The following is a 26,241-nucleotide window of genomic DNA, read 5'->3' as shown; positions in this document are numbered from 1 at the left end:
ATATATATTTATATCTGGGCCACATGTGGAGCAGGTTCCTTCAGTCTCTGCTCTAAATTTTGACTCCATATCCCCTCCTATGGATATTTTTATTCCCCCTTTTAAGAAGGAGTGGGAGTATTCACATTTTGGTCATCCTTCTTCTTGAGCTTCCTGTGGTCTGTGGATTGCATCTTGGGTAATTCAAGCTTTTCGGCTAATATCTACTTATCAATGAGTGCATACCAAGTATATTTTTCTGTGATTGGGTTACCTCACTCAGGATGATATTTTCTAGTTCTATCCATTTACCTATGAATTTCATGAAGTCATTGTTTTTGATAGCTGAGTAATATTCCATTGTGTAGATATACCACATTTTTTTAATCCACTCCTCTGTTGAAGGGCATCTGGCTTCTTTCCAGCTCTGGCTATTATAAATAAGGCTGCAATGAACATAGTGGAGCACGTGTCTTTTTTATATGTTGGGGCATCTTTTGGGTATATGCCCAAGAGAGGTATAGCTGGATCCTCAGGTAGTTCAATGTCCAATTTTCTGAGGAACCTCCAGACTGATTTCCAGAGTGGTTGTACCAGTTTGCAATCCCACCAACAATGGAGGAGTGTTCCTCTTTCTCCACATCCTCACCAACATCTGCTGTCACCTGAGTTTTTGTTCTTAGCCATTCTCACTGGTGTGAGGTGGAATCTCAGGGTTGAGATTTCTTGATGGCTAAGGATGTTGAACAGTGTTAAAGGGGTTCTCAGCCATTACTGTTTCCTTTGAGAGCTCTCTGTGCTCCATTTAAAAAAAAAAGATTTCTTTATTTTAAGGTATGTGAGTACACTGTGGCCGTCTTCAGGCACGTCAGAAGAGGGCATTGAATCCCATTACAGACCATTGTGAGCCACCATGTGGGTGCTGGGAATTGAACTCAAGACCTCAAGAACAGCCAGTGCTCTTAACCACTGGGCCATCTCTTCAGCCCCCTGTGCCCCATTTTTAAATTGGGCTATTTGTTTTCTTGATGTTCAGGATTTTTTAATATTTAATTTTATGTGCATTGCTGTTTTGCCTTATTGTCTGTGTGAGGGTGTCAGATCTCGGACTTACAGAACAGTGAGTACTTTTAACCGCTAAGCTATCTCTCCAGCCCTGGTGTTCAGGGTTTTTTTTTGAGTTTGGTTTTCAAGACAGGGTTTCTCTGTGTAGCCCTGGCTGTCCTGCAACTTGCTCTGTAGACCAGGCTGATCTTGAACTCAGAGATCTGGAGCCTTTGCCTCCAGAGTGCTGGGATTAAAGGCACTGCCAATACTGCCTGTTTGTTTTCTGAGATTTATGTATTTTATATATTAACCCTCTATGGGATAAGTAATCGGTAAAGACCTTTTCCAGTTCTTTGCCACTTTGTTCAAGTGTCCTTTGCCATACAGAAGCATCTCAGTTTCACAAGGTCCCATTGAGAGGCCAAACCTACTCCATCTTGGGACCAGCCTGTATCCTAAAGAAAAAAAGGGGGGGGGGCTGGAGAGATGGCTCAGTGGTTAGAGCACTGTCTGCTCTTCCAGAGGTCCTGAGTTCAATTCCCAGCAACCACATGGGGGTTCACAACCCTCTGTGGATGGCTATAGTGTACTCATAAAAATAAATCTTAAAAAAAAAAAAAAAGCCTGAGAACTTGACCTGCAGCAGAACCCAAGCTGCACCAGGTACCAGGAAGGACCTCACAGCTTGTCCTTGGCAGAGTCACTCCCTAGCTACTTCCTAGCAACAGTCAATCAAAGATCGGTCTGACTGATTCAGATGTACTTTCAGACCATTTGTGATTGTATAGTCTTGCTTCAGAGTACCCACCTGTTGTTTATAGTCATTCTATTAGATGCTTGCCAGATTGGACACCCCTCCTGGACCCTCTCACTTGCTCCTGTTTTCCTATAAAACCCTGTCCTGCTGAGGGTTTGAGAATGCTCTGCCTTCCCTTCCTGACCTGTGTGTCAGGGTTGGGTTGGAAGAGCCTGAGCTTGTGATAAAGAGACCCTAAGGCTATTACATCGGAGATGGCTCCTTGGTGGTCTTTTGGGGTTCTTGATCACTTCCTGGCACAACACCATTTATTGTTGATCTTAGTGCCTGTTCAGAAAGTCTTTTTCTGTGCTAGGGAGTTCAAGATTATTCCCCCACTTCTCTTCTATCGGGTGTAGTGTATCTGCTCTTATGTTGAGTCCTTGATCCAATTGGAGTTCAGTTTTGTGCAGAGTGATAAGTATGGATCTATCTGCATTCTTCTATGCAATTCCTCCTGATTCAAAATCTTCCTCAGTCTTCCAAGGTGCGCATTATCAGTGTGGCATTGATGGCTCATTCCTTTAATCTCTGGGTTCAAGGCCAGCCTGGTCTACAGAGTGAATTCCAAACTGGATCCAGCCATGCAGTTTGACTAGCACCATTTGTTGAAGATGCTCTCTTTTTCCCCCAGTGTGTACTTTTAGCTTCTTTGTAAAAAATCAGGTGTCCAGAGATGTGTAGGTTTGTCTAGATACTCAATTTGATCCTATTGATCTACATGTCTGTTTTAATGCCAATACCAAGCTGTTTTTATTACTATACCTCTGAAGAACTTGAAATCTGGATTGGTGATACTCCTGGGAGTTCTTTTATACTCAGGAATATGTTTATAGGTTGTTCCCCACTCCCCTGTAAAACAATAATCCCATTTTTTTTTTTTTTTGGAAATAGGGTTTCTTTGTATAGCACTGACTGTCTTGGAATTCACTATATAGACCGGGCTGGTCTTGAATTCAGAGATCAGCCTGCCTCTGCCTCTGCCTCTGAAGTGCTGGGATTAAAGGTGGGAACCACCACCACCCAGCTGATGTCAACCTTGGAAGGCTGAGTCAGGAGGATTTTGAGTTCAAGGCCAGCCTGGTATGCATAGCCAGGTCTTGTCTCAAGACCAAAAAGACTGCAAAAATCCACTCATTCACTACTGTGAGGACTTGCTCTGGTCACAGGCTCTGGCAGGGAAGTAGGAAGGTTGCACCAGCAGCCCAGCTGCAGTCATATTAACCTGAGAAAGGGCTGTGGCGTTGAGGGAAGCAGTGCTGACAGGACAAAGGCGCTATAAACTGTGCTTGAGGATCTAGATCTAGGTAGGGTCCTCCTGCTGGTGGGCATCCGAAGCCCCCACCTTTCATTTTACAGAAGCTTCAGTCCAGCTGTTATGTGTCCTAAAAACAATGCCTGGAGTGGCAAGAAGGATGAGATTCATGGCCCATCAGTTCCCCTTTCAGAGGTCACCCAAGCTGCTTTCAGGGATTTGGGCACCAGTCTCTCTGTAACTGCTTTAGTCTGACAAAATGCAGAGGGGTAGCAGTTAAAGTGCCTGAGATAAGGGTTCAACCTAAGAGCATACAATGAGACTTAACAAATGGCAGAGATCTAGAACACAAATCAGAAAGGAATAACTGTACAACACTGTAAGGAACATTAAGAGACAAAGTTAATGAGGAAAAATTTACATGAAGATTAACATGAGTTAATATGGCTAAATATAAAGTTAACATAAGATTAAATGCTATTGTTCAACTGGCTGGACCATGTAACCGTAGTTCTGTGGAAGGATATGGTAACTGTAATTAGCTGTTTGTTCTATCACGCTCTTGCATAAGGAAGAGGCATATGAACTTTGTAAGTCATCTAGTGATCAAGGGGGTAGGGCCCAGCCCATTGTGGGTGGTGCAGTCCCTGGGCTGGTGGTCTTGAATTCTATAAGAAAACAAGCTGAGCAGGCCAGGGGAAGCAAGCCAGTAACTAACATCCCTCCATGGCCTCTGCATCAGCTCCTGCTTCCTGACCTGCTTGAGTTCCAGTCCTGACTTCCTTTGGTGATGAACAGCAATGTGGAAGTGTAAGCTGAGTAAACCCTTTCCTCCCCAGCTTGCTTCTTGGTCATATGTTTGTGCAGGAATAGGAACCCTGATTAAGACAAGTGGTTTACAGGTTGTGGTCCAGCTAGTCCAGCATAGCCTACTAGAAGGTCTAAGAATCCAGTTGTTCAGTACAGGAGGCTGGAAGTCTCAGCTGGTCTTTGCTATTCACTGGAATCCCGAGAAACAGGCTCTAATGCCAGTGGAGAGTGAACTTGCCAGATAAGAGAGAGGGCAGGCAGGTAGAGCAGAAGCTTCCTTCTTCCATGTCCTGTACACAGGTTGCCAGCCAAAGCTGGGTCCAGATAAAAGGTGGACTTTCCCACCTCAGAATGTTCAGATTAAAAGTGGATTTTCCCACCTCAAACGATTAAGAAAAATCCCTCACAGGTGTACCCAGCTGCCTGGGTTTTAGTTAATTCCAGATGTAGTCAGGTTGACCATCAATACTAGCTATCACAGCGTCTTCAAGTCTGCTTTGTGTAGACGTTTCAGCTGGAGTTGTGGTCTCTTTCTTTGTAAACCCAAACATATTTCTAACACTATCCACACAAATGTATACACTCGCATACACAGAAATGAGGGGGCGGGGCGAGATTTAGAAGAACATAGGTGGACCTTTGTGAACACCACATATTGTTAGGGAGATTTGTGACCCATGGGAAAAGACCACAGACTCAATCCAGTTATAATTAAAAGCTATATTAATTAGCAGTTGGCAGGATGAACCAAATTTGCGATTGCTGTGAAGGAGGGATATGGGAAAGGACTTTAGGGGGAAACCACAAGAAGCCCTTAAATATCTACGCCTGCAAGCAAACACTGTTATGTTCTGCCGTGTCAACCTTTGGGTATCTGTGTAAGCAAGTAACAAGCAAAAGAAATAAAAAAGCAGGTGGTCACATCACACCAGGTAGAAAATCACAGACGTACATTTCTGTGTGGGGATTACCAAGTCAGGGTTACTGGGAATTAATCTTCCAGGGACTGAAGCCAAGACAAAGGGCTGGTAGGTACCAAAATGGATGCCTAGCATAAAATAGAGCTTCTTTAGTCATCATAATACAAAGTTACTTTAAAAAAAAAAAAGGAAAATATTAACTCAAATTGAATCAAAGAACCAAATGTAAAACCTGAAACTGTATGGAGGGACAACAATTTCTTTACATTTTTTTTAAAAAATTAAAGTTCGTTTTCAGGAGTGCACGCGCATGTGTGTTGAGGTTCAAGGTTGGCAGCAGACACCTTCCTTGACCATCTCCTGCCATACATAGAGGGCCCAGTCTCCTACTGCACCTGCAGCTTGCCATGTTGGCTAGTGTGGCTAGAGCTTGCTCTGGGGTTCCATCGCTCCACTTTTCTGGGAGTACAGGCATCTGTTTTTCATTTGGGTTCTGGAGGGCCAAACTCTAGCCCTACTCTTGGGTGGCATGTGCTTTTTCTGCTGAGCTGTCTTCTCAGCCTGACCATGATTTATTTACTGTGTAATCACAGCACAATGGCTCATCCCTGTAATCCTAGTCCCCAGGGAGGCAGGAGGATTGATGATAGTTTCAGGCTGGCCTAGCTTATTTAATGAGATCAAGTCTAGTTTGGACTAGAGTATGTCCTTGTCCCCAAAATAAATCAAACTAAAAGAAAATTCCAAACCTAACCATGGTCACTGACATTGAAAGAGAAAGATAACTTGGACTTCATGTAAATTCATGCATCAAATGATTATTAATAGATAGATCAGGGGCTAAGATCACTTGTTGCTTTGGTAGATGACTTAGGTTCCATTCCCAGCATCCAGAGTGGCTCGCAGCCCCTGATAACTTCAGTTTCAGGGGAGTTATGGATGTAGGCACTGGGCGTGAATGCAGTGATACACAGACATACATGAAGGGGGAATACCATATACATTAAAGAGAAGGTTCCTGAGAGTAACAAGGCAACCCATAGCATGGGAGAAAACATTTGTGAATCATGTCGGTAGCCATTAGGAAATACAGATCAACAGCATGAGACCACCTTGTACCAATGAGGAAAGATATAACTTAAAGTCCTACACGTAATTCTAGATAAGAAAGTGTTGGCAGGCATCTGAAAACATCAGAACTACTGTACACTGTTGGTGGGAATGTGTCCAGGGAGCATATGGGCTTTTTTTTTTTTCTTTTCTTTTTTTCGGGGCTGGGTACCGAACCCAGGACCTTGCGCTTCCTAGGCGAGCGCTCTACCACTGAGCCAAATCCCCAACCCTGCATATGGGCTTCTGTAAGAACGTTAAACGGGACATGGTGGTACAGTACTTGGGAGGTAGGAGGAACAGGAACTCACAGTCAACTTTGGCTGCATAGTATGTCTCAAAAAACAAAAGTAAAATGAATAGAATCACCATACAAACAGTGATTCTCTTTCTGGGGGTACATTAAAGAGATTAAAGCAGAAAGCCGGGAACATAGTAAGTGGTAGGACACTTTCTTAGCATGCTCAAAGCCAGTCTTTTCATCCCTATCACCTTTTCCTCAAAGAGTAATTTAAAGCAGGCTCTTGAAGAGGTCTGTGATCAGGGCAGCCTCATTCCTGACAGCTAAACCACAGAAGCAATGGCAAGATGAATGGAGAAACAAAATATGGTTTATTCATATGTCTAATTCATTCTAGAGGACAAAACAAGAGAGGGATCAAGGCCAGCCTGGGTTACAAGTGTGACCCCCAACCACCCCAGAGAAGGGGAGAAAATCTAGCGGTGTGTTCATGGTGGCACACAGCAGTAGGTATTACTTGGGAGGCTGAGGCAGGAGGATCAGTTGAAGCCACTTTGGGAGCAGTGCTCTAAAAAAATAAATATATAAATAGAGGCAGAATGCTTGGAGAAATTAGGCTAGGCAGAGATCATCAATGATCCCATATCAGACTCATGTGACAGAAAGGAATGGCAGAGGTTTTGCTGGGAGGATAGAGGAAATGAGTGTTTCATGATATAGCCCAGGTTAGCCCTCAGTCTCCCAAATAGCTGGAACTAGTCACATGCCATAGTTGGCAGACGTTCTTTAATAGGTAGTTTTCTGTTTCATAAGGGAAAGCCCTAGAGATACACAGATGTAGCAAGATGTCCTAAATACGTTCTCGTTATATTATACACTATAGACACAAACCACTTACTCAATTAGAAGTGGTCAAGTGAGTAAGATTTGTCGTTAGCCACAATAAGCAAAAGATTTTTTTTTTTGGGGGGGGGGTATGTGATGCTGGGAGTCAAAGCCAGAGGCTTGTCTCTGCTAGACCGTCTCCCACAAAACTGTTTCACCAGCCTTCAATAATCCACGTTCATAGTGAGACAGTGGCTTATCTGCACTGAAGAGCTTAAGAAGCTAAAGCCTTTCTGAAGTTGCACCTCAAGTTACTAGGAAAAATGGCAGTATATTGCCATTGGACCAAACCCTCCTCACTGAGATCACATGTTGAAGTCCTAACCTCCAGCATCCCAGAGTGTGGAAGCAGGGTGTTTAAGGATGTAATTAGGCTACAGTGAGACCATTAAGTTTGTTGGACACTAACATGGATGTGCCATAAGATGAGAAGCAATCTCTTTGGACCTGCAAATCAAAGGGAGAAATCAAGCGTGCTAAGAACTAAACTTGGGGAGATCTGGAAAACCTGTTGTTGTGCAAGATGCCTGCACTATGGCAGCTGGAACATACACTACATTCCCTAGTTCAGAGTTTTGGTTTTGTTTCAGAGACAGGGCCTCAAGCTGTGCCTTGGGGGATAGTCTTAAACTCCTGGCAATCTTTCTGCTTCAGTCTTCCAGGCACTGGGATTGTTTCTGATTAATTGTAGCAAATGCGAGTCTTGGGCCTGTCTCATCCTCGTCTGGAGGCCAGAGCAGTTTTCACTGTGTTTCTGACTTGTTCTACTCTCGAAAGGCCCCCTTCACCTTGGCAACCCAAGGGGAAACTTTGCAGATGACCGCCCCCAGCGAAGGTCCAGCTTCCTTTGTCACACTTACCCAGCATGCTTTTCACCTTTGGGTTATCAGGTGCCTTCTGCAAACAGTTCAGAATACAACTGAGATCTTTAGTTTTCAGCCGCATCCTACTGGAAGGCTCTTCTTGTCTTTCTGTCACTGTTCTACCAGCATCCGAAAACCGCAGTCAAACTTAGGTAAATTCATTTTGATTAAAATAAATGACAGAGATACTTTTGATTACCCTTTATTTGTTCCTGGGATGACTTATCTGTGGAAAGTAGACTTTAGATTGCTTGTCCAGACTCCTAGGGCCAGCATGTTCTGAGGATAGCAGTTTTCAGTTCTATCTTTTGAATTCTACTTGTGTGTACACCTTGGTGATGTCATTGTACCTGCCTTCAGGGGCCTGGTAGTTAGGGACAGGCGGTGTGTAATGTGGCCCTTCTTTCTCAAAGGGGAATAGGCTGGTGTCCCGCTTTATGGCTTCGGCATAGAGCTCTGTAGACTCAAGTTTCAGCTGTTCCAGGGCTTCCTGCTGGGCTTCCAGCATGGCTCTGATGGCGTCCCTCTCCATCTCATGCTCCTGCTGCTTATACAGTGCCCACCTCTTCAGCAGAAGAGCTCTCCGCTCACTCTCCTCAAAAGAATGCTCCTCCTGAGGTCGCTGTCTGTGAACACATAGTCCAAATGTGTGAGACCAAAGAGTACTGATCTTGTGGCAGAGAGACCCTGGTGACCACCTGACTTAAGTGCCCTACTACCAGCACTGCCAGGCATAACCAACGCTCAAGAAAATAGTAACTGTGGGGATATATTAAGAATGTAATGTCAGGGGCTGGAGAGATGGCTCGGTGGTTAAGAGCACTCACTGCTCTTCCAAAGGTCCTGAGTTCAATTCCCAGCAACCACATGGTGGCTCACAACCATCTGAAATGGGATGCAATGCCCTCTTCTGGTGTGTCTGAAGAGAGCAAGAGTGTACTCATGTACATAAAATAAATAAATCTTTAAAAAAAAAAAAAAGAGGAGAGAGGATTCAGAGGTTAAGAGCATTTACTGTTCTTAGAGACCAGAATTTCTTTCTCGGCACCAGAATTAGGTGGCTCACAACTGCTCATAACTTGAGCCATAGAGCATCTGCTGCCTGTAAGGGTACCTGCATTCGTATGAATATACTCTGAACACACACAATTACATATTAAAAACCCAGCACAGAGCATGGCAGTAGCTGCTTTCCTCCGGTAGGAGGAGCCTGCTCGGAGAGAACTCTACTCCTCTGCCCCAGGCAGATCCTCCTTTCGGTGAACTGGGTACAGAAGAAAAATGAAATGAACACCAATTAGAGACAAGAGCTTGTTTTCCTAGAACACCACAAAAGCACTGGTGCTTCCCAACTTGTATGGTTTTAGAAACTGCGCACTTTTTAAAGAAAGCACGAGGGGTTGGGGATTTAGCTCAGTGGTAGAGCGCTTGCCTAGCAAGCGCAAGGCCCTGGGTTCGGTCCCCAGCTCTGAAAAAAAAAAAAAATTTAAAGAAAGCACGAGCTAAATCTTACAACACACACTAACAACATTTGTAGAAGAGGCTGAGTTTCTACTGTGGTGGTAGGATAAGGGCTGCAGAGGCCTACGTCATCGTTCATAGCCAACACTCATGGAAATGAACACCAACCTTGGAGCAAAGCTGATCTAAACTCCTTTGAGTATCTTCCTCCAAATCCCAAAAAGCACAATCAAGATGAAAAGGACAGAGGCCAGGGCCAAGTCAAACCTACTCACCCATCATCCCCATCACAGACATGACCTTCCATGAGAACTACTGAGGGAATTCCTTTGCATTAAGGATATCTCTTACCTTGATTTATCCAAGAACCTCACAGGGGTAATAAAATCTTCAATAGGAACCAGTTCTTGGGAGGCTCTTTCCAGTTTTCGGATCCTCTTTTTCAAGCGATCCTTTGCTGCTTGATCCTTTCTAGGGTCTACCTTCTTCTTCTTCCGTAGAGGTTCAGCTCTAGTGGGTATAAACATCCAATCTCAGGGCAGATATGATGCTGAACAAAGTGCCCCATACTTGTACTGTATGCTACAGGAAAGTTGTCCACATAGTCCTAACTCCGTGAGCTCAGCCCACTGTCTTCACAAAGATTGAATGGGTCCTATCAATTCCAGGAAGCAGCCAAAAGGACAGGTATTTACTAAGAGGAAGTGTTGTTTCTTTCTTTCTTTTTTTTTGGGGGGGGGTCTGAGACAGGGTTTTCTGTATAGCCCTGGTTGTCCTGGAACGCACTGTGTAGACCAGGCTGGTCTCAAACTGTCTCTGCCTCCCATGTGCTGAGATGAAAGGGATGTGCAACCACCACCCAACTTTCTTTTCTTTTCTTTTGATTCTTTCATAGTCCTGGGCTTGCCTTGAGCTAGCTATGTAGTCAAGGATTTCCTACTGTCTCTACCTCCAGACTTCCAGCATAGTCATAACACCACTCCCAGTAATATGGTGCTGGGGATTAACTTAGGGCTTTGTACATGCTAGGCAAGGATCCAATAAACCAAGCTACATTCCTAGCTCGGAAGTGTCAGTCTGTGATTCAGGTGTATCTTAAAATGGCCCTGGGAAGTGAACATGCTGAACTGATGGATTGGAAGCTCATTCACCTTTTAAATGACTTTGGGACTTACAGAATGCTTCAAGATTAAGAGACAGGGCTGTAAAAATGACCGCCATATCTTTATTTACTTTTCAGATGATTTTTTTTTAAATCAATTTCTGGGGTGTTGAGATGACTCCGTGGTCAAGAACACTTGTTGCTCTTGCAGAGGACCTGAGGTTTTTTCCCCCAGCACTCACATGGTAGCTTACTACATCTTTAATTCCAGTTCCAAGGGATCTGGGACATCTTCTGGCCCTTGTGCAATGCATACCCATACAAGCAGACATCACACGTTAAAAATATAGCCATGTCCTAAAGCTTCAGCAATTTATCTGGTTTCCTTTTAGGAACAGACCTCCCAGGTGAAATATGGCGTTAGGAATAATCAAATCTGAAGATGGCTTAGCAGTTAAGGGCCCTTGCAGATCTTAAAGGCTGGAGTTTGATTCCCAGAACCCACATCAGGAGCTCATGACCACTTAACTCCAGGAGATCTGTAACTTCTGACAAGCCTTTGAGGGCACCTGAAACACGTGTATACAGACACCAGGCACATACACATAAAAAAAAAAATGTTAAAGCTAACCCTTTAGCATTAACTAGGTCAAGTCACAAGAGAGGATCCAGATTTCCTAAAGGAACCATTATTAGTCTTTGAACCTTCCTCCCACTCAGTGAATCAGAATGAACAGGAACGAAATGAACAAGGCCTACGGAAATACAGAAGTTAAGATATGCCCTTCGAAACATACAAGACTCCTTAAATCTAGCTGCTATTTATTTCAACTACTCAAGTAGCAATACACAGATGCTATTATAGTACTGAGCTTGTTGAAAGGACAGAGGCAGCCACTTAAATTTAACTATTCGTTTGATAGACTGAAATCTGCTAACCAAAGGTTGGGCAGTCTTGCTTTGATTTGGTCATATGCATACATTTGTTTCTCATACCCCAAGAGCTAAGGGTCATGTTGAATTTTACCTCATGGGGATGAGCTCCCAGAAGGACAGCAAGGAAGCTCTCTGGTGGGTGTGTCTGACCTGTGCCTGGCAGGTTCCTGGGATCCTGAAGGAGAGAAGGGTATGTATAAAGATATGTTTGGGGAAAGAAGAGGCACATACACAGAGCTATACGGCTTCCCAAAACCTGCAGGATGTTTGTAAGTATTTATTTTGCATTGTTCAGACAAAAGTCTCCGTACGTACTTCAGGCTATCCTGGAACCTGAGGCAATTTTCTTGCCTCAGCTGATCCACCATGTTCATTTGGCCAGCAAGGCCAAAGTAAGGATTTTTCAAAACTCTGTTTCGCACTGGGGCAGAGCCTTTACTTGCTTTGGCAGAGTTCTTTTTGTTCTTTTTAAAGATAGGGTGTAATATAGCCAGGGTTTTACACGTGGTATGCAGCTGCTGACCTTGACTTTCTGATCTAGTTTCCACCTCCACAGTGCTGGGGTTGCAGGAGCAGGCCACCGCGCTCAATTTGTGTGTGTGTGAGTTTGTGTGTGTGTGCTGCGAAGACACAGACTTAGGCTTCACATTTGTTAGTTAAGTAGCCTGTCAAGTGAGTACATTCCCAGTTCTGATTTTCATCCGCAACAGATGCGGTATGCTCATCCCAGAAATAACCTGCGAGCGCCTACGTTGCAGAGCTCGCGCACGCGCCCTGGGTACTCACGCGCCGCGGCTACACTCACCAGCTCCGAGGTCGCAGAGCCCGCGCAGCACACAGCATCGCAGCGGTAGCCATAGCTTTTTACGCCACCCGCAGGCAGGCAGCTTCCGGGAGCGCTCCTTTGGGCGGTCCGACTTGAGGTACCGGGTAAGGTCTGTCAGGCCTCAGCCCGGAACTCGCCGGTACGGAGTTGGGAGAGGCGGGCCCGGAGCTGGCCCCGCCTTCGAGGAAGCTCCGCCCCGGGCAAGCGCGGCTTGCTTCGCAGCGCCCAGTTGCGGGCGTTCCGCCTCTTAAGGGTGCTATGATACTTTCCTGCCGCCCTTGCCCAAGTGCCGGTGTTTCAGCTCTCTGCTCTGCCTGGCCTGTTTCTACGTCTATGCAAACGCCCCGCTCTTCCAATAAATGCTCCAGTCTGGCCCCCTATCCTTCTCCATTAGGCTAGCTCCTTTATGCATGCAATCGAGCCCAGCGTCACTGCTGTCGGCCGCTAGCCGCATGCTGGCGCCTGTCTGTCTGGCGGTCGCGAGATGCCCAATAGCTCGAGTTGATGGATAGCGGAACGTAGTTACTAAGCTGGACTCGGAGCCGCGGATGTAGAACTAGAGACCTGGACACTGCATTGCCTGACGGGATCTCAAGACTTTGCCAGCCTTCCCACACCAAGCCTCATCAGCGACAGCGTCGGTGCCAGCAGAGTATTCCCGCCTTCCCCCGCGTCTACGGAAGAACGGAGGCGGCCCGGTCCGCGTAGGGAGCGGTTTCCCGCCGGGGCGATTTGGCAGGTGCGCGCCGTGACTTCCGGCGTTGTCCCGGAGCCGCCGGAGGAGGAGCGGCGCAGGGGATGCGGCTGTGGCGGCGGCGGCGGCGGCCGAGCGCAGGAGGCGGCTGTGGCGGCGGCTGGGGGCGCGGGCCGGCGATGGCGCGGCGGCGCTGAGGGAAAGGGTGGGCGGCGGCCGGAGGGCGGGCGGCGCGGGAGGAAGCAGCGGCGGCTCCATGGCCCAGGCGTGCTGAGGGACACCGCTCTGGCTTCAGCCCGGCAGCGGCCGAACAATGAAGCTCTTGAAGCCAACCTGGGTCAACCACAATGGTGAGTGCACGCAGGAGTCGTGGGCGGCCGAGCCTGCAACGGGGTGGGGTCTGAGGTTTGCTTGCGGCGGTGCTGAAGTCCTGCCTGCCTTGTCCAGACGCCGGTGCCGGGTGCTGGAACTGCAGAACGGGCAGGAGCAGACTTTGTCCCCCGCTCCGGGACACCGGCGAGCCCGGGCACGTGCTTCGGGCTGGTTGCAGCGAAGTCCGCCTTCGCCTCAGGCAATGGCGCTGAGTCCGCCGCCCACCCTTAGTCTGGGATGCCTAGCTCCTGTGAGCCGGCTTGGGCATCGACCTGGTGCTGCCACCCGGCTTCACCATCCAGTGTGTGCTCAGATGGTTGTTGTGAGTATGAAACTGGGGCGACATCCCCCTTGTGGCTCAGTGAAGATCTAGAATCTGCATGAGATACTTACCGACTGTATTGCCCTTTCTGAGGCCTGAAGCTTGTGACAGTGCCCCCATTCGGACTATTGCGATCCTGGAGTGGGAAGGGCCCGGGCTCAGGTCCTACGGAGGACCACGAAAGAACCACGTTTTATGTAGGGTCGGGGCTTCAGTGATGCACTGGAGACGAGCGACTTTGGATACGTGATAATGACTTCAAAAAGCAGATTCTTACACCCTGGTGGAGATGGTTGGTACAAAGCAGCCGGTGGCATCCAGTTTTGCCGAGAACTACTGCAGGAGTTGGTTTGCTCTGCCGAGCGAGCGAGGAAGAGCTAGAGCCTTTGCCCCCAGATGTTAGTACTTGAATCTCTGGAAGGACGCACAGGGAAGCGGCCACCTTCTGCTGAAAGGGGAAGGGTCTTTCCTCCTTTCTACTTTGTAATGCATCTAGAGGGAGCTACAGTTTGTGTGTGTGTGTGTGTGTGTGTGTGTGTGTGTATACGCGCACGCGCGTGTGTAAAGCAAGGTGAGTAGATGCATTTTTCCCGTTTTAAAAATCCACGTGGCCTTTTCATTTCTTTTTTATTTGGTCCGGGGTACTTTTTATTCACAACCAAACATTTTTTTTGTGGGGAGGGGGGTTTCGTAAGGAAGGTCAGTGGTGGTCCAGAGTCTGAATATGTGCTCTCTACACTTCACAGTATGATTGTGAAATTCAGCTAAAAACAGAGATTTTTTAAAGTTCGGAGCCCAGAAAGTTCATTAGAAATCTAGGTGATGGGGAGGGGAGAGAATATGATAAAAACATATTGTATGAATTTTTTTTAAATAAAAAATCTAAGTGATGATTATTCATGATAAATGATGTTGAGACTTAAGCAAATTTCTTTTCTTTTTTGTGTTTTGTTTTGTTAAATCTAAAGGCAGCCTCCTCTATATTGCTTTTATCGTGGAGATGATGCTGTCCCATGCCGTTACTAAGCATATCTTTAAAGATGGTAGTGAGTAGTGGGGAGTTGCTTCCTAGCCAGACCATGAATGGTAGTAGTTGGTAGAATCAAGTTTCCTTTGGATGAATAAATAGGTCTACCGCATTGGAGGGGATTGTACTTCCTGCCTTTCTCACTCAGCAGTTGCATTTCCTGTCTCCTTATGCAGCATGAACTCTGGGGTCTGAGAGTTCAGAGAGGGGAGGAAAAGAGAACAGGGGGATCCATTTGGACAAGGTAGGCAGCTAGAAGACATTAAAGGCAGAAAGAGAGGTGTTTGTTGGTCTTCATAGTTTGGCTCAATACTAGAGAAATCTCTCACATAGGATTTCTCAGCCCCAACATGATTGCCATTTTCAGTCACAACTGTTTTAGGGGCTGTCCTGTGTATTGTGTGATCCTTACTAAGATGTCAGCAGTACTACCACCGTAACTGTCCATTTACCTCAACCAAAAATAACTGGACATTACTGATGCCCATTGGTAGCCCAGATCACCTCCAGCTGAGATGTTCTGGTCTATGGCTATCAGCATGCTTTTAAATCTTGACATTGTAATTTTGCAATGGGATTTGCCTTGGATGTGGATTTAGACTGAATTCAAGATAACATCATTTCCTAGGTAAGGATTCTTGGGTTTTACTAATTTTAGGCCTTGGTAAAATCATGTGAAAAGACGTGTTTCTTCATTTTGTGATCAATATAAAAGATTGCTCCTAAAGTATGATACAATATAGCAGTTAGTATCTATTACTTATATCGATGTTATGTGCATGCAGTATACTTTTCACACATTGTTTTGAGATGTAATCATGTTGACTATATTTTATTTATTTATTTTTTTGAGACAAGATCTCACTGTCTAGCCCTGCTTGTCCTAGAACTCTCCCAGTAGACTAGGCTGGCCTATAACTCACAGAGAACTTCCTGCCTCTGTCTTTCAAGTGCCAATATTAAAGACACACACCCATCATACCTGGCTATACACATTTACTTTAATCATGGCCAAAGTAAGTTTGACTGCTGTGTAAGGTTATATACTGGGTGCTAGTTGTGGAGCACATACCTACAGTTATGGTACTTGGGGAGGCTGAGGCAGAAAGATCGAGTTAGAAAGGGCTTATCTCCAAGTGTAGATGTGTCTCTGCAAAGAATGTTAATAACAGAGATGATATTCTTGGACAGTCAGGATCAGAAGGCCCAAGCATTCAGGAGACCTAGTGAATGCTGCATAAGGTAAGCTGAGGAAGGAGAGGAGGAGAATGTGGCTGGGGATGGATGGAATCATGAACACCTTGTGAGGGACTTGAACTTTCTATTTTTGGGTTTGGGGAGGAGAGCATTGAAGTTTCTGAGGGGTTTGGACACCTAGCATGTGTTTTAGAAAGTCCTTGTAGGACTTAGAAGGTGGTTTCCAGATCTTGGTAAGATGTACTAAGACAGGGAGGAAAGGTCAGGGGTGGCAGAGATAAGAAAGAAGAGGAAACACTGTAGATAAAGGAAGAGCTAATGGGGCTTGGCCATTACATGCATGAAGTGTAGATTTTTTTCCAATTTTTGAGTTTATAAGTGTGCTGGAGAAAGAATACAGATGAGAGAGATGGGCAGTGGTGTTTTCTCTTGTGTGTGTGTAGTGTATGTGCACATGTATGTCTAACACATTGTGAGGTTAGGAGAGGATCTCAAGTGCTCTGCTTTATCTTCAATGTTCTGTACATCCCTGAGACAGCTCTACCCTGGCCATCAGGAAGTGATTCCCCTTCCGGCCCATCTCACGCCAGCTGGAGTGGCATGTGGAGGAGTTGCATGTGGAGGAGGTCAGTTTTGGGATTTGTACGGGTGCTGGGGATCAGTAGGTTCTCGTGCTTGTGCTGCATGCTCTCTACTCACTGAGCCGTCTCCTGAGCCCTAGTGGAATTCTCTCAGGCATTCACATATTTGTCTGTTTGCTTATTATTTGTATGTTTGTGCCTGTGTTGATGTGTGCCATAGATGAATGTCAGACTTCTTCTGTTGCCCTCTCCCTTTTTGAGACAGTGTTTTTTACTGAACCTGGAATTCATCCTTTGGTTAGACTTACTGGCCAGTGATTCCCCTAAGACACTCCTGTCTTTTGCATTGCAAGTGCTGGTATTACTGGTATGGTGTGACACCTGGCTTTTTATGTAGGTGCCAGAGACAGAGGCCCCCCCATTTCCCCCCCTCAAAACATTAATTTAATCAATCAGCTGTATATGATGGCCCATGACTGTAAACCCAGAACCCAAGAGGCAGAAGACTGCACTGAGTTTGAGGCCAGCTTGGGCTATAGATTGAGATCCTTTCCTTTCATATATATCTCTTGTCCACCTGTGCATGCATTTTAGAATTTTGTGTGCATTTTAGAATGTTAATCTAACAAGTGGTTGAACATACACTTTCAGCATATAGTGAGATTCATGCTATGCAGCTGGAGTCACACCTGGGCAGTCCCTGGCTCTGACTGGTGAAACCAAGTGGAGGGTATCCATGGAAGGGATATGTGCTCTGTCTGTGTTGACCTGATTTGCTTACCCAGATATTGCTGGTGTAACCTAATTACTTTAGTATTTGTTTATAGGCTAAGAGAAGTCTAGCAAATGATAGATCTGGACTAAGCCTAGGGGTCTAAAAATTGAGGCAAACACATTTTATGTTCTTGCCAAGATCAGCAACAGTGCCTAGAGGACTGGGTGAGGCTGTTAAATATCGGGAAAAGGTGTTGCCTGCCCTTTCTCCTAGCGGAACTCCAGGGTTTCTTTGGTTTTTCTGTCCACTTTTTCTGTAGGCAATCTCTTGGTAGGGGCCTGTGTGCTAATGTTCCAAACCTGGTCTGCATGTGAGTGCCAAGGAATCTTTAAATTACTGCAGGTGCAATACTACCTCTACCTAGCAAGATATTTGCTGGGGGCTTCTGGGTCCAGTTTGTTCTGCACAACTAAATGGGTCTGAATGTGGCAGCCAGTTTGCAATCACACTGGGTGACAAGGGAGGAAGATGGAGGGTTTTCAGCTCTTTAAGTTGCCAAATTACATTAATATACACAGATGACATATTTCAGATCTTGTGAACTAGTGAACCACTTTTAAGATTCTATATAACTTGCATCAGGAGGAAACATCTGTAGCAGTAGAGTTTGCTGATGGAAACTGAGGCTTTGTGGCCCTCTCCAAGGTGTTACCAGCTATGAAGGAAATTGGGTAGTAATCGTATCTAGACCAGCTTGGGATTGTTCTTTCTAACTTGACAAATAGTGGTCTCAGAGTTGCCTCTGACCTCTTCCTTCCTGGAGAGCTTGAGGGCCATTCTCTTCTTCAGAAGAACAGCTTTCAGAAACCGAGTGACACTTGGTACAAGGAGTATTATTATGCTTGGAGATTGGTACCTTTGAACTTCTGACCTAGTAGATTTCATTAGAGTTACTTGGGGAAACTTCTAGTATTTGGCTTTTGAGAATTCTCTGGTCATAAGGAAATGAAAGTCCTGCTTTCTGGGAGGAACAGGAGAGAGGGACCAGTACTCCAGCCTTGAGTCCTGTTAGCCTGATTGTACCATCTAGGTTATATGCTTCTTCTGCACTGGTTACTGTTGTCTACTGGCTTATATGTGTGAGAATAGATACTTGGGTAAAGTAAAATTGGAATCCTATTAGAGCTTGCCTATAGAACGGCAGCTCCTGAAGGCCTTTGCTCTAGTGCCTTATTCCCAAAGAGAGAATGGTGCCTGCAACATACTAACCACTGAACGAACACTTATGTGTACTGGGTCCTGGAAGGAGGAGATAAAGGGTACTTGGTGGGTAGGTAACCACTACCTTTGACTTGCTTCTTGTTTGTCCTAGCTATGTCTTCTTATAGATCAGATTTTTTGGTGGAATCTGCTGGAGACTCCAGTGATAAGAAAACATTCTTATCTCAGGGCTGCTGCTGCTTCTGCTGCTTCTACTGCTTCTGCTGCTTCTACTGCTTCTGCTGCTTCTTCTTCTCCTCTTCTTCCTCCTCTTCCTTTTCTTCTTCCTCCGCCTCCTCCTCTTCTTCCTCCTCTTCCTTTTCTTCTTCCTCTTCTTCCTCCTCTTCCTTCTCCTCTTCTTCCTCCTCTTCCTTTTCTTCTTCTTCCTCCTTCTCCTCCTCCTCCTTCTCCTCCTTCTCCTTCTTCTTCAGATTTATTTATTTATTATATATAATTACACTGTAGCTGTCATCAGACACCCCAGCAGAGGGCATCAGATCCCATTACAGATAGTTGTGAGGCACCATGCGGTTGCTGGGAATTGAACTCAGGTCCTCTGGAAGAGCAGTCAGTGCTCTCAACTGCTGAGCCATCTCTCCAGCTCCAGTCTCAGGACTTCTTAAATTTGACTAATTTATTTGTGTGTGTGTGTGTGTGTGTGTGTGTGTGTGTGTGTGTGTGTGTGTGTGTGTTTTGGGGGGCCAAGAAAGCAAGGGCTTACAGGCACAAGGATAACTCTTAAGAGACAGTTTTCTGGGGCTGGGGATTTAGCTCAGTGGTAGAGTGCTTACCTAGGAAGCGCAAGGCCCTGGGTTCGGTCCCCAGCTCCGAAAAAAAGAACCAAAAAAAAAAAAAAAAAAAAAAAAAGAGACAGTTTTCTCCTGCCACCTTGTGGGAACCAAGGATCAAATTCAGGCCTGTGGGAAGTGTAAGATAGCCATGAGCCATCTTACCAGCCCTATTAGGACTGAAATTCCTCCTCCTCCTCCTCCTCTTCCTCCTCCTCTTCTTCCTCCTCCTTTTCTTCCTCCCCCTCCTCTTCTTCCTCCTCCTCTTCCTCCTCTTCTTCTTCCTCTTCCTCCTCTTTCCTTCTCTTCCTCTTCCTCCTCTTCCTCCTCTTCCTCCTCTTCGTCCTCCTCTTCCTCCTCCTCCTCCTCCTCTTCCTCCTCCTCTTCTTCCTCTTCCTCCTCTTCTTCCTCCTCCTCTTCTTCCTCCTCCTCTTCCTCCTCCTCTTCTTCCTCTTCCTCCTCTTTCCTTCTCTTCCTCTTCCTCCTCTTCCTCCTTACCTCCCTCTTTTTTTCTTTCTTCTTTTCTTTTTGGTTTTTAAGACAGGGTTTCTCTGTGTAACCCTGGCTGTCCTGGAACTCACTCTGTAGACCAGTCTGGCCTCAAACTCAGAGATCTGCCTGTCTTTGCCTCCTGAGTGCTGGGCTCAAAGGTGTGTGCCACCATTCCTGGCAACTTTTCCACCCCTGACCACTTCACACCAAAATTTTTCTATGTGATTTTTGGCTATATAAGTATATAACATTTACTGATAATAATTTTATTTTCAAACAATCTTATAAATAATTTTGCCATTTATTGAAGACAGGCAAATTTACATATGAAATGATGGTTATGTCTATTTTCACATGAATTGAATCACTGAATAGTTGATATTGTATGATGTGAAGAATCTTAGACTTTTTTAGAGTTGATGTTTTGATTTTATAATCACCAATGCTGAAAACTACTTTCTATGAATACATAGTGTAAAAAAAAATAGCTCAGAAGTATGTTTAAGGAATTGTTGGAAATACTATATATATATATATTTTTAAAAGATTTATTCATTTATTATATAAGTACACTGTAGCTGTCTTCAGACACACCAGAAGAGGGCATCAGATCTCATTACAGATGGTTGTGAGCCACCATGTGGTTGCTGGGAATTGAACTCAGGACCTCTGGAAGAGCAGTCGGTGCTCTTAACCACTGAGCCATCTCTCCAGCCCTGGAAATACTATATTAATGCCAAACCAAAACTACTTGAACTGTTTCTTGTGAAGCTGAAATTAGAAACTCAAATAGCAACTTTAAAGCCAAACATTCTAATACAACACAGTCCACACCAATATGTTTCTGTAAGCTGGAAACTGTCTTTACAGTTAAAGCACTGTGGTTCATAACGGAGTAATCCTGAGTGTGAACTGAGATGCTTCAAGGGGTGCTAATTTGCACTATTGCATGTGCAGTGAAAAGTATACATGTTGTATGTTTAGAACCTAGACTGCAGTGAAATTGTGCAGTGCAACAGAGGCAGGAACTGCCAGAAACATGCAGAACCACTACAGAGTCATTGTGCCATCAGAAACCCTTTATTATTGTTGATTTTTTTTTTTTTTGTGACTCTCACACATGGGGTTGTGACCCACAGTTTAAGAACCCTGAAGCTGTGTCATATTCTTGTAGTTTTCTATTTTTAGGAACGGAAATAGAATAAAAAGAACAGGAACCAACTGACGAACACCCCTCCCCCAACAAAAAGAAACTAATATCTGCCTGACGTATTAACCAACATAAGACAGACTTAGATTATAGGAAGGTTGCCCTGGAGAACAGCATGTAATGAGGGGCAGACAAAAGGGCATCAGGTCTCCTTTGAGGACCTAGGATAGATCTTTGTTGGAGCAGGCTTCAGGGATATGGCACTTTCCAAAGACCATCCTGTAGAGAATATAATAAATCTACCCATTTGAAAAATACCAAGGGCTGGCTGTGAGCCAGGGTCTGAGCTACACGCTAGAAACAGTACAGAACTAAACAGCTCCGCAGACTGAAGCCATCCATCTAGAGAGCTGGGGATATCTAGTTCACAGGAAAGAGGTGGTGTAGGGGGAAGCTTCCAGAGTAATTGCTTAGCAAGTGACAACTAGAAGGATGGAAAGCCACCAGTGTGTGCTTGACAACTTTGATGATAGCAAGTATGTTGTAGTGTGAAAACAGCAAGGACAACAGTTTTGTAGGTAAGGCCAGAGAGCAAAAGCCATCAACAGAGAGTAGGTAGTTGGGTGTGGAGAGGAACAACAGATAGAGACTAAGCAATACTAGGGAGAGACAGGTATAGGAGAACCTGTTATTTTCTTTAGGCTTATTGGGTTTTTATTTGTTCTGAGGCAAGGTCTTGGTCTTATACCAAGGTTGGTCTTGAACTCTGGAAATTCAAGAGATCCTCCTGCCTCCCATGTCTCTGGGGGAACATACATATATATATATATATATATATATATATATATATATATATATATATATATATATATATATATATATGCTACTGTTACCCCCTAGAGTTGGACAGTTGTAAATAAATCATGCTTTGGGAAGCCTAAGCATATACTTTGCTGTAAAAGTTGTCTGCTTGAGAGTTTTGTACACAGGAGGACTTTTGGGGAGTACTTTTGGGAGTAACGCAGTATGAATTTGAGAAGTGGTGCAGAGAGATGAAGAACTAGAGTGGAGGTGGAGCAAGAGCCACCGATGGCCTTGTGAGGAGGAAATAGCTGTACCACAACAGGAGGAAGTGGGAGCTGGGGGACTTGTGAAGCTGTTATGATGCAGGCAAGAGTTGATTATATCTGATTGAGGTGGTAATGACCCTGGTAAGTTACAGATGGGTTTATGTGGGTATGTATAGAGCTGAATGGTTCTAAATCAGACTGAGTGGTTAAGACCTTCTATTCTCATGCATTGGATTCTCTAGGATGGAATTATAGATTCCTATGAGAGGACTTGAATTTACTTCTCACCACCCGTCAGGCAACTCATAACCACCTGTAAGCCCACCCCAGGAGGTCTTCATACACACACACACACACACACACACACACACACACACACCCCTTCATGCAGACACATACAGACCATGTGGGTGCTGGGAACTTAATCCAGATCTCTGGAAGAGCAGCCAGTGCTTCTAACTGCTGAACCATTGCGCCAGCATTCTCTTTTGTTTGTATTTTAAGACAGAGTTTTGCTTTATAACTCAGGCTGACTTTTTCTCAAGACTTAGTTTTCAGCTTATTTTGATAGGTTCTCAGAAGTAGAATTGCTGCATCCTAATATTCTTTTTCTAAAGCAGTTTTTTTTTTTTTTTTCCGGAGCTGGGGACCAAACCCAGGGCCTTGCGCTTGCTAGGCAAGTGCTCTACCGCTGAGCTAAATCCCCAACCCCAAATATTCTATTTCTAATTAGCCTGCAAACTTTCATATCATGGTGATACCATGTTTTACATTTTGAAATCCCAACAAAGTTTCCATTTTCTCCACATTCTTGCCAATATCTGTCACTTTATAGTTTGCTGGCTAGTAACCTTTATTGACTAAAGTGGATTTTAGGATTGAAGGGAAAGAGAATCTTCATTGCTTCCTGACTATTCATGTCTTCATAGGAAAAATGTGTATTTAAGTCCTGTGCTTATTATTTAATTTTTAAAAAGTTTGTTTTTAAATTATGTGTAGGCATGTGTCTGCATGAAGGTGTGTGTGTGTGTGTGTGTGTGTGTGTGTGTGTGTGTGTGTGTGTATGAAGACCTCCTGGGGTGGGCTTACAGGTGGTTACGAGTTGCCTGACGGGTGGTGAGAAGTGAATTCAAGTCCTCTCAAAGAGCAGCAAGTGCTTTTAACCACAGAATCATCTCTTCAGGCATCTGTCTTTTTTTTTTTTTTTTTTTTGTCTTAAATGTTTTAATTCTTGTTTTTATGTGTATGGTTGTTTTGCCTACATGTAAGTCTGTGCACCACATGTGTGCCTGATGCCCACAGAAAGCAGAAGGTGTCAGATCCCCTGCAACTAGAGTTATATAGACAGTTGCATTGAGGGTCAGAGGACAACTTGTTGGGTTCAGTTCTCTTCCATTATGTGGCTGTTTGACCCTATTCCCTGGAGAAGTGAACAAATGTCTAATTACCCCAACTAAGGAATCAACAACAGACCACAGTGGAGGTTCCATGGAAGTCCAGCTTGGTAAATCAGTGAGTTTATTGGTGCTACTTAAAGGGGTATGGATGAAGGGTTACATATTAGGAGCAGGACTGACTGAAAGACTGCTGAGTTTTCAGAAGCCTGTGCTAGTGTGAGTGCCAGCTCTCAAAAGCTGGAACTCAGGAGCTAACTCACAGCAGGACTCATAGGTAGTAGCTCATTGGTCTGAGAATATTGGCATAATCAGCAGTTCTTACCTGTTCAGTTGTTCAGTTTCAGGGACTTGCTGAAACTTAGACTTTTTTTACTTCTCAAGTTTTAAGGAGTCTACCTTTAGAGCATACAACTCGTTCTCCATCACTGTCTCAGAACTATAAGTTCATGCTATCGTACCCAGCTCTCTGGGTTTGTACTCTGATAGCTTACTGGGAAGACTAGATTCAAAACATGCTGCAAATGTCCCGGGAGCTGGAGTTTGCATAAGGGTAAGGCCTTCACTCATTGCACTCTGTCACAGGAGCTGCCCAATAGAGCTTGACTTAATAAATACTGATGGATTTAGAGTTAAGTGAAGGTAAGCCTGGAGTGCTGGTGCACTGTAATTCTCACACCTAGGACACAGAGGCAGGCAGAGCTCTGTGAGTTCAAGGCCAGACTACTCTACAAAGTTTCAGGCCTTTCTGAGCTACATAGTGAGACCCTGTTAAACAAACGAACAAATAAAACCCAATCAACCAAATAAACTACCTAACTTTAGTCTAATTTCTTATTAAAACTTTTGAGTGTTTTCTGCTAGGGGAAAAAGCTATTTCTAAAAGTTCTGAAAGAATTTTAAGGATTTCCTTTTTTCTTCTTTTCCTTCCTTTGTTTTGTCCGCAGAGATCTGCCTGTCTCTGCCTCCCAAGTACTGGGATTAAAGGTGAGCTCCACTATTTTCTAGACCTAAGGGTTTCTTAATCAAATTGACCTGAAAAGAATAAAGTTAGTGATTTCATACTTTGTGATGGAAATAAAGCAAAGCTATAGCAATCACAGCATAAAGACAGACCCAGAGAACAATGGAATAAAGTAAGGAGCCTGGGGGATATGCTCAGTGGTTTATTAAGTCTGTTGTTGGCACTGGACATGGAACCCAGAGCATTGCACATGCTAAAGTGCCCTCCACCTCCTGAGCTACATATGTGTTCAGTCAAATGACTGCGGGCCTGCTACCTGCCCCCCCCTCCCCCCCCAGAAATCTGGGATGAAAGGTGTGTGATCTCTACCAGGCTAGTCTGTAGGGTCTTGTGTAGACTGAAGAGCAAATTCTTGGAGAAGAAATGGCCCGTGATGGGTGTACAGGAGTGTTCTGGTTAAGGCTGACTTGAAGGAAAGATACTGCCCAACATTGCTAGCGTTCAGGGTTTATACGGATTTATCTTTTGTCTGTGTTTATACAAAGGCCTGAAGTTGGAGGCAGTTGGGAATTTATCATTATTTTGCTGTGCCGAAGGAAAAATTCTTTAGCCAGCCAGACTGGTAAAATCTTTTGCTTAGCTTCACTCATGAACCCTTTGTTAAGATCATTCTTGTTGACAAGGACTGTAGTGATGACTTTCCTGGGGCTGAGAGGCCTAGGTGATAGGGAGTTGGGAGCTGGCACTTCAGTGGTAGTACTGTGTAGGTGCACCCCATACCTCATCTAAACCAGTGTACATCAAGTATCACTCAGGAAGAAAGAGTGGTGTCAGGCAACCCAGTCATCCCCTTCACTAAACTGTCCTGGCCTGAGAAATATTAAATTAAGTAGATGCATTGTAGAAGCACCGTGTTACAGTATCTTGATCTGTCCACAGGGAGCAGGTGTGTGTAAGTCAGGTAAGCTTGTCCTCATTACTTCTGCTGTGGAAAAAATTAAGCAATTAGTCAAGGCTGTGTAGCATATCAGAGGCAGGCCTGAAGAGTCAGTCCAAAAAGGGACAACATTAAAATCTAAACCTGTTACTAGTCTTTATTTTAACCTTCCTTTGGAGCCTTGAGATCCACCCTTTTTCCACGTAGCATTTGTTGAGCCAGAGGGTGAATGTGGCCATTGAAGTGTCCCTTTTGAATGAGGCCTGAGCTCCTGGATGGAGCATATCTGATCATGCTTACCTCATGAACTCTGGAGCAGTACTCACGCTGCTTCTTGATTCAGCACTGTGTCTTCTGGCTCATTTTGCCCCTACCCATCTGGCTGCTTGCCCTCAGTGGTTGAGGCTTACTTAATTCAGTTACTTTAGAGGGAAGCTCAGGCTAGGTAAAGTTCTTTCTTTTTGAGCGGTGTAGCTGTATGTTGCTGTATCTTTTTACTTAGGTTTGTATGATTATCTCATTCTGGGAGCTCCCTATAGGTAGGGCTAGCTATCACACTATGTATATGTTTGTATCTGCACATTTGTAGATATTTATTACTGTAGATTGGGTGAGAAAGTTTCTAGGTGATGGATGCTTCAGATGTATGGTGTGAGGACATGAGCTGTGGCTGGTATCTGTTCTGGGGTAATAAGAAGGTTTGTGGTATGGCAAGCTTCATAAGAAGGCCAGTTTACAATATGACATTTCACAGACTTATAGAACAGAAAATTATTCTTCTCCGATGCCTACCGCAAGACATAGAGCTTTTAAAAAAAAAGTTAAACTGACAAATACCTATTTTAAGTTATCTGAAGCCAAAAGGTGGATAATTGTCACTTTTAGATATCCCTTATGTGATATAGTACCCTCTAGCTTTATTGATGTGGAACAGCCATTTTTACTCCTTGCTTATGATTCCACACTTGACAAGGCTCATCAGGCTGCTGTTACCTTGGATTTACCAAGTCTGCTGGGATAGCTTTAGAGCATGCAGCTAGAATATCA

The 26,241-nt window shown here is 44.7% G+C and overlaps 2 protein-coding genes across 7 annotated transcripts in view; one reads left to right on the top strand and one right to left on the bottom strand.

Annotated features, from left to right (window-relative positions):
• Positions 1-6,510: 6,510 nt before the first annotated feature.
• On the bottom strand, positions 6,511-12,347 carry Mrpl40 (mitochondrial ribosomal protein L40). Its single transcript, NM_001024865.1, has 4 exons — positions 12,211-12,347; positions 11,497-11,580; positions 9,719-9,877; positions 6,511-8,532 (listed from the first exon to the last, which is right to left on the bottom strand). The coding sequence occupies exons 1-4, from the start codon at positions 12,261-12,263 to the stop codon at positions 8,208-8,210; spliced, it is 621 nt and encodes a 206-aa protein (NP_001020036.1). The 5' UTR covers positions 12,264-12,347; the 3' UTR covers positions 6,511-8,207.
• A 185-nt stretch (positions 12,348-12,532) lies between these two features.
• Positions 12,533-26,241, top strand: part of Hira (histone cell cycle regulator) — a 108,735-nt gene continuing 95,026 nt past the window's right edge. For 3 of the 6 annotated variants that reach the window (XR_010055965.1, XM_063270679.1, XM_063270678.1), the window contains exons 1-2: positions 13,136-13,275; positions 16,382-16,469. Coding sequence is in view for 3 of the 6 variants with exons in the window: in XM_063270679.1 (XP_063126749.1) it covers positions 13,273-13,275; positions 16,382-16,469 (91 nt within the window). In the remaining 3 variants the exon portion in view is untranslated. Of the gene's footprint in view, positions 13,276-16,381; positions 16,470-26,241 lie in introns of those variants that run through there. The other 3 variants (NM_001135760.1, XM_063270681.1, XM_063270680.1) reach the window with 3 other exon arrangements.

Source organism: Rattus norvegicus, chromosome 11 (genome assembly GCF_036323735.1).
Source record: "Rattus norvegicus strain BN/NHsdMcwi chromosome 11, GRCr8, whole genome shotgun sequence".
Taxonomy (NCBI): Eukaryota; Metazoa; Chordata; class Mammalia; order Rodentia; family Muridae; genus Rattus; species Rattus norvegicus.
Note: the sequence above shows the minus strand (reverse complement) of the source record. Positions and strands in the feature narration are given on the sequence as shown.

Excerpts from the sequence above, each read along its gene's own strand:
- Mrpl40 (NM_001024865.1), bottom strand. The coding sequence starts at position 12,263 with ATGGCTACCGCTGCGATGCTGTGTGCTGCGCGGGCTCTGCGACCTCGG. Across the intron at positions 9,878-11,496 it reads TGGGAGCTCATCCCCATGAG|AGCTGAACCTCTACGGAAGA; the intron begins GTAAAATTCAAC and ends TATACCCACTAG. Across the intron at positions 8,533-9,718 it reads AGGTTCTTGGATAAATCAAG|ACAGCGACCTCAGGAGGAGC; the intron begins GTAAGAGATATC and ends ATGTGTTCACAG.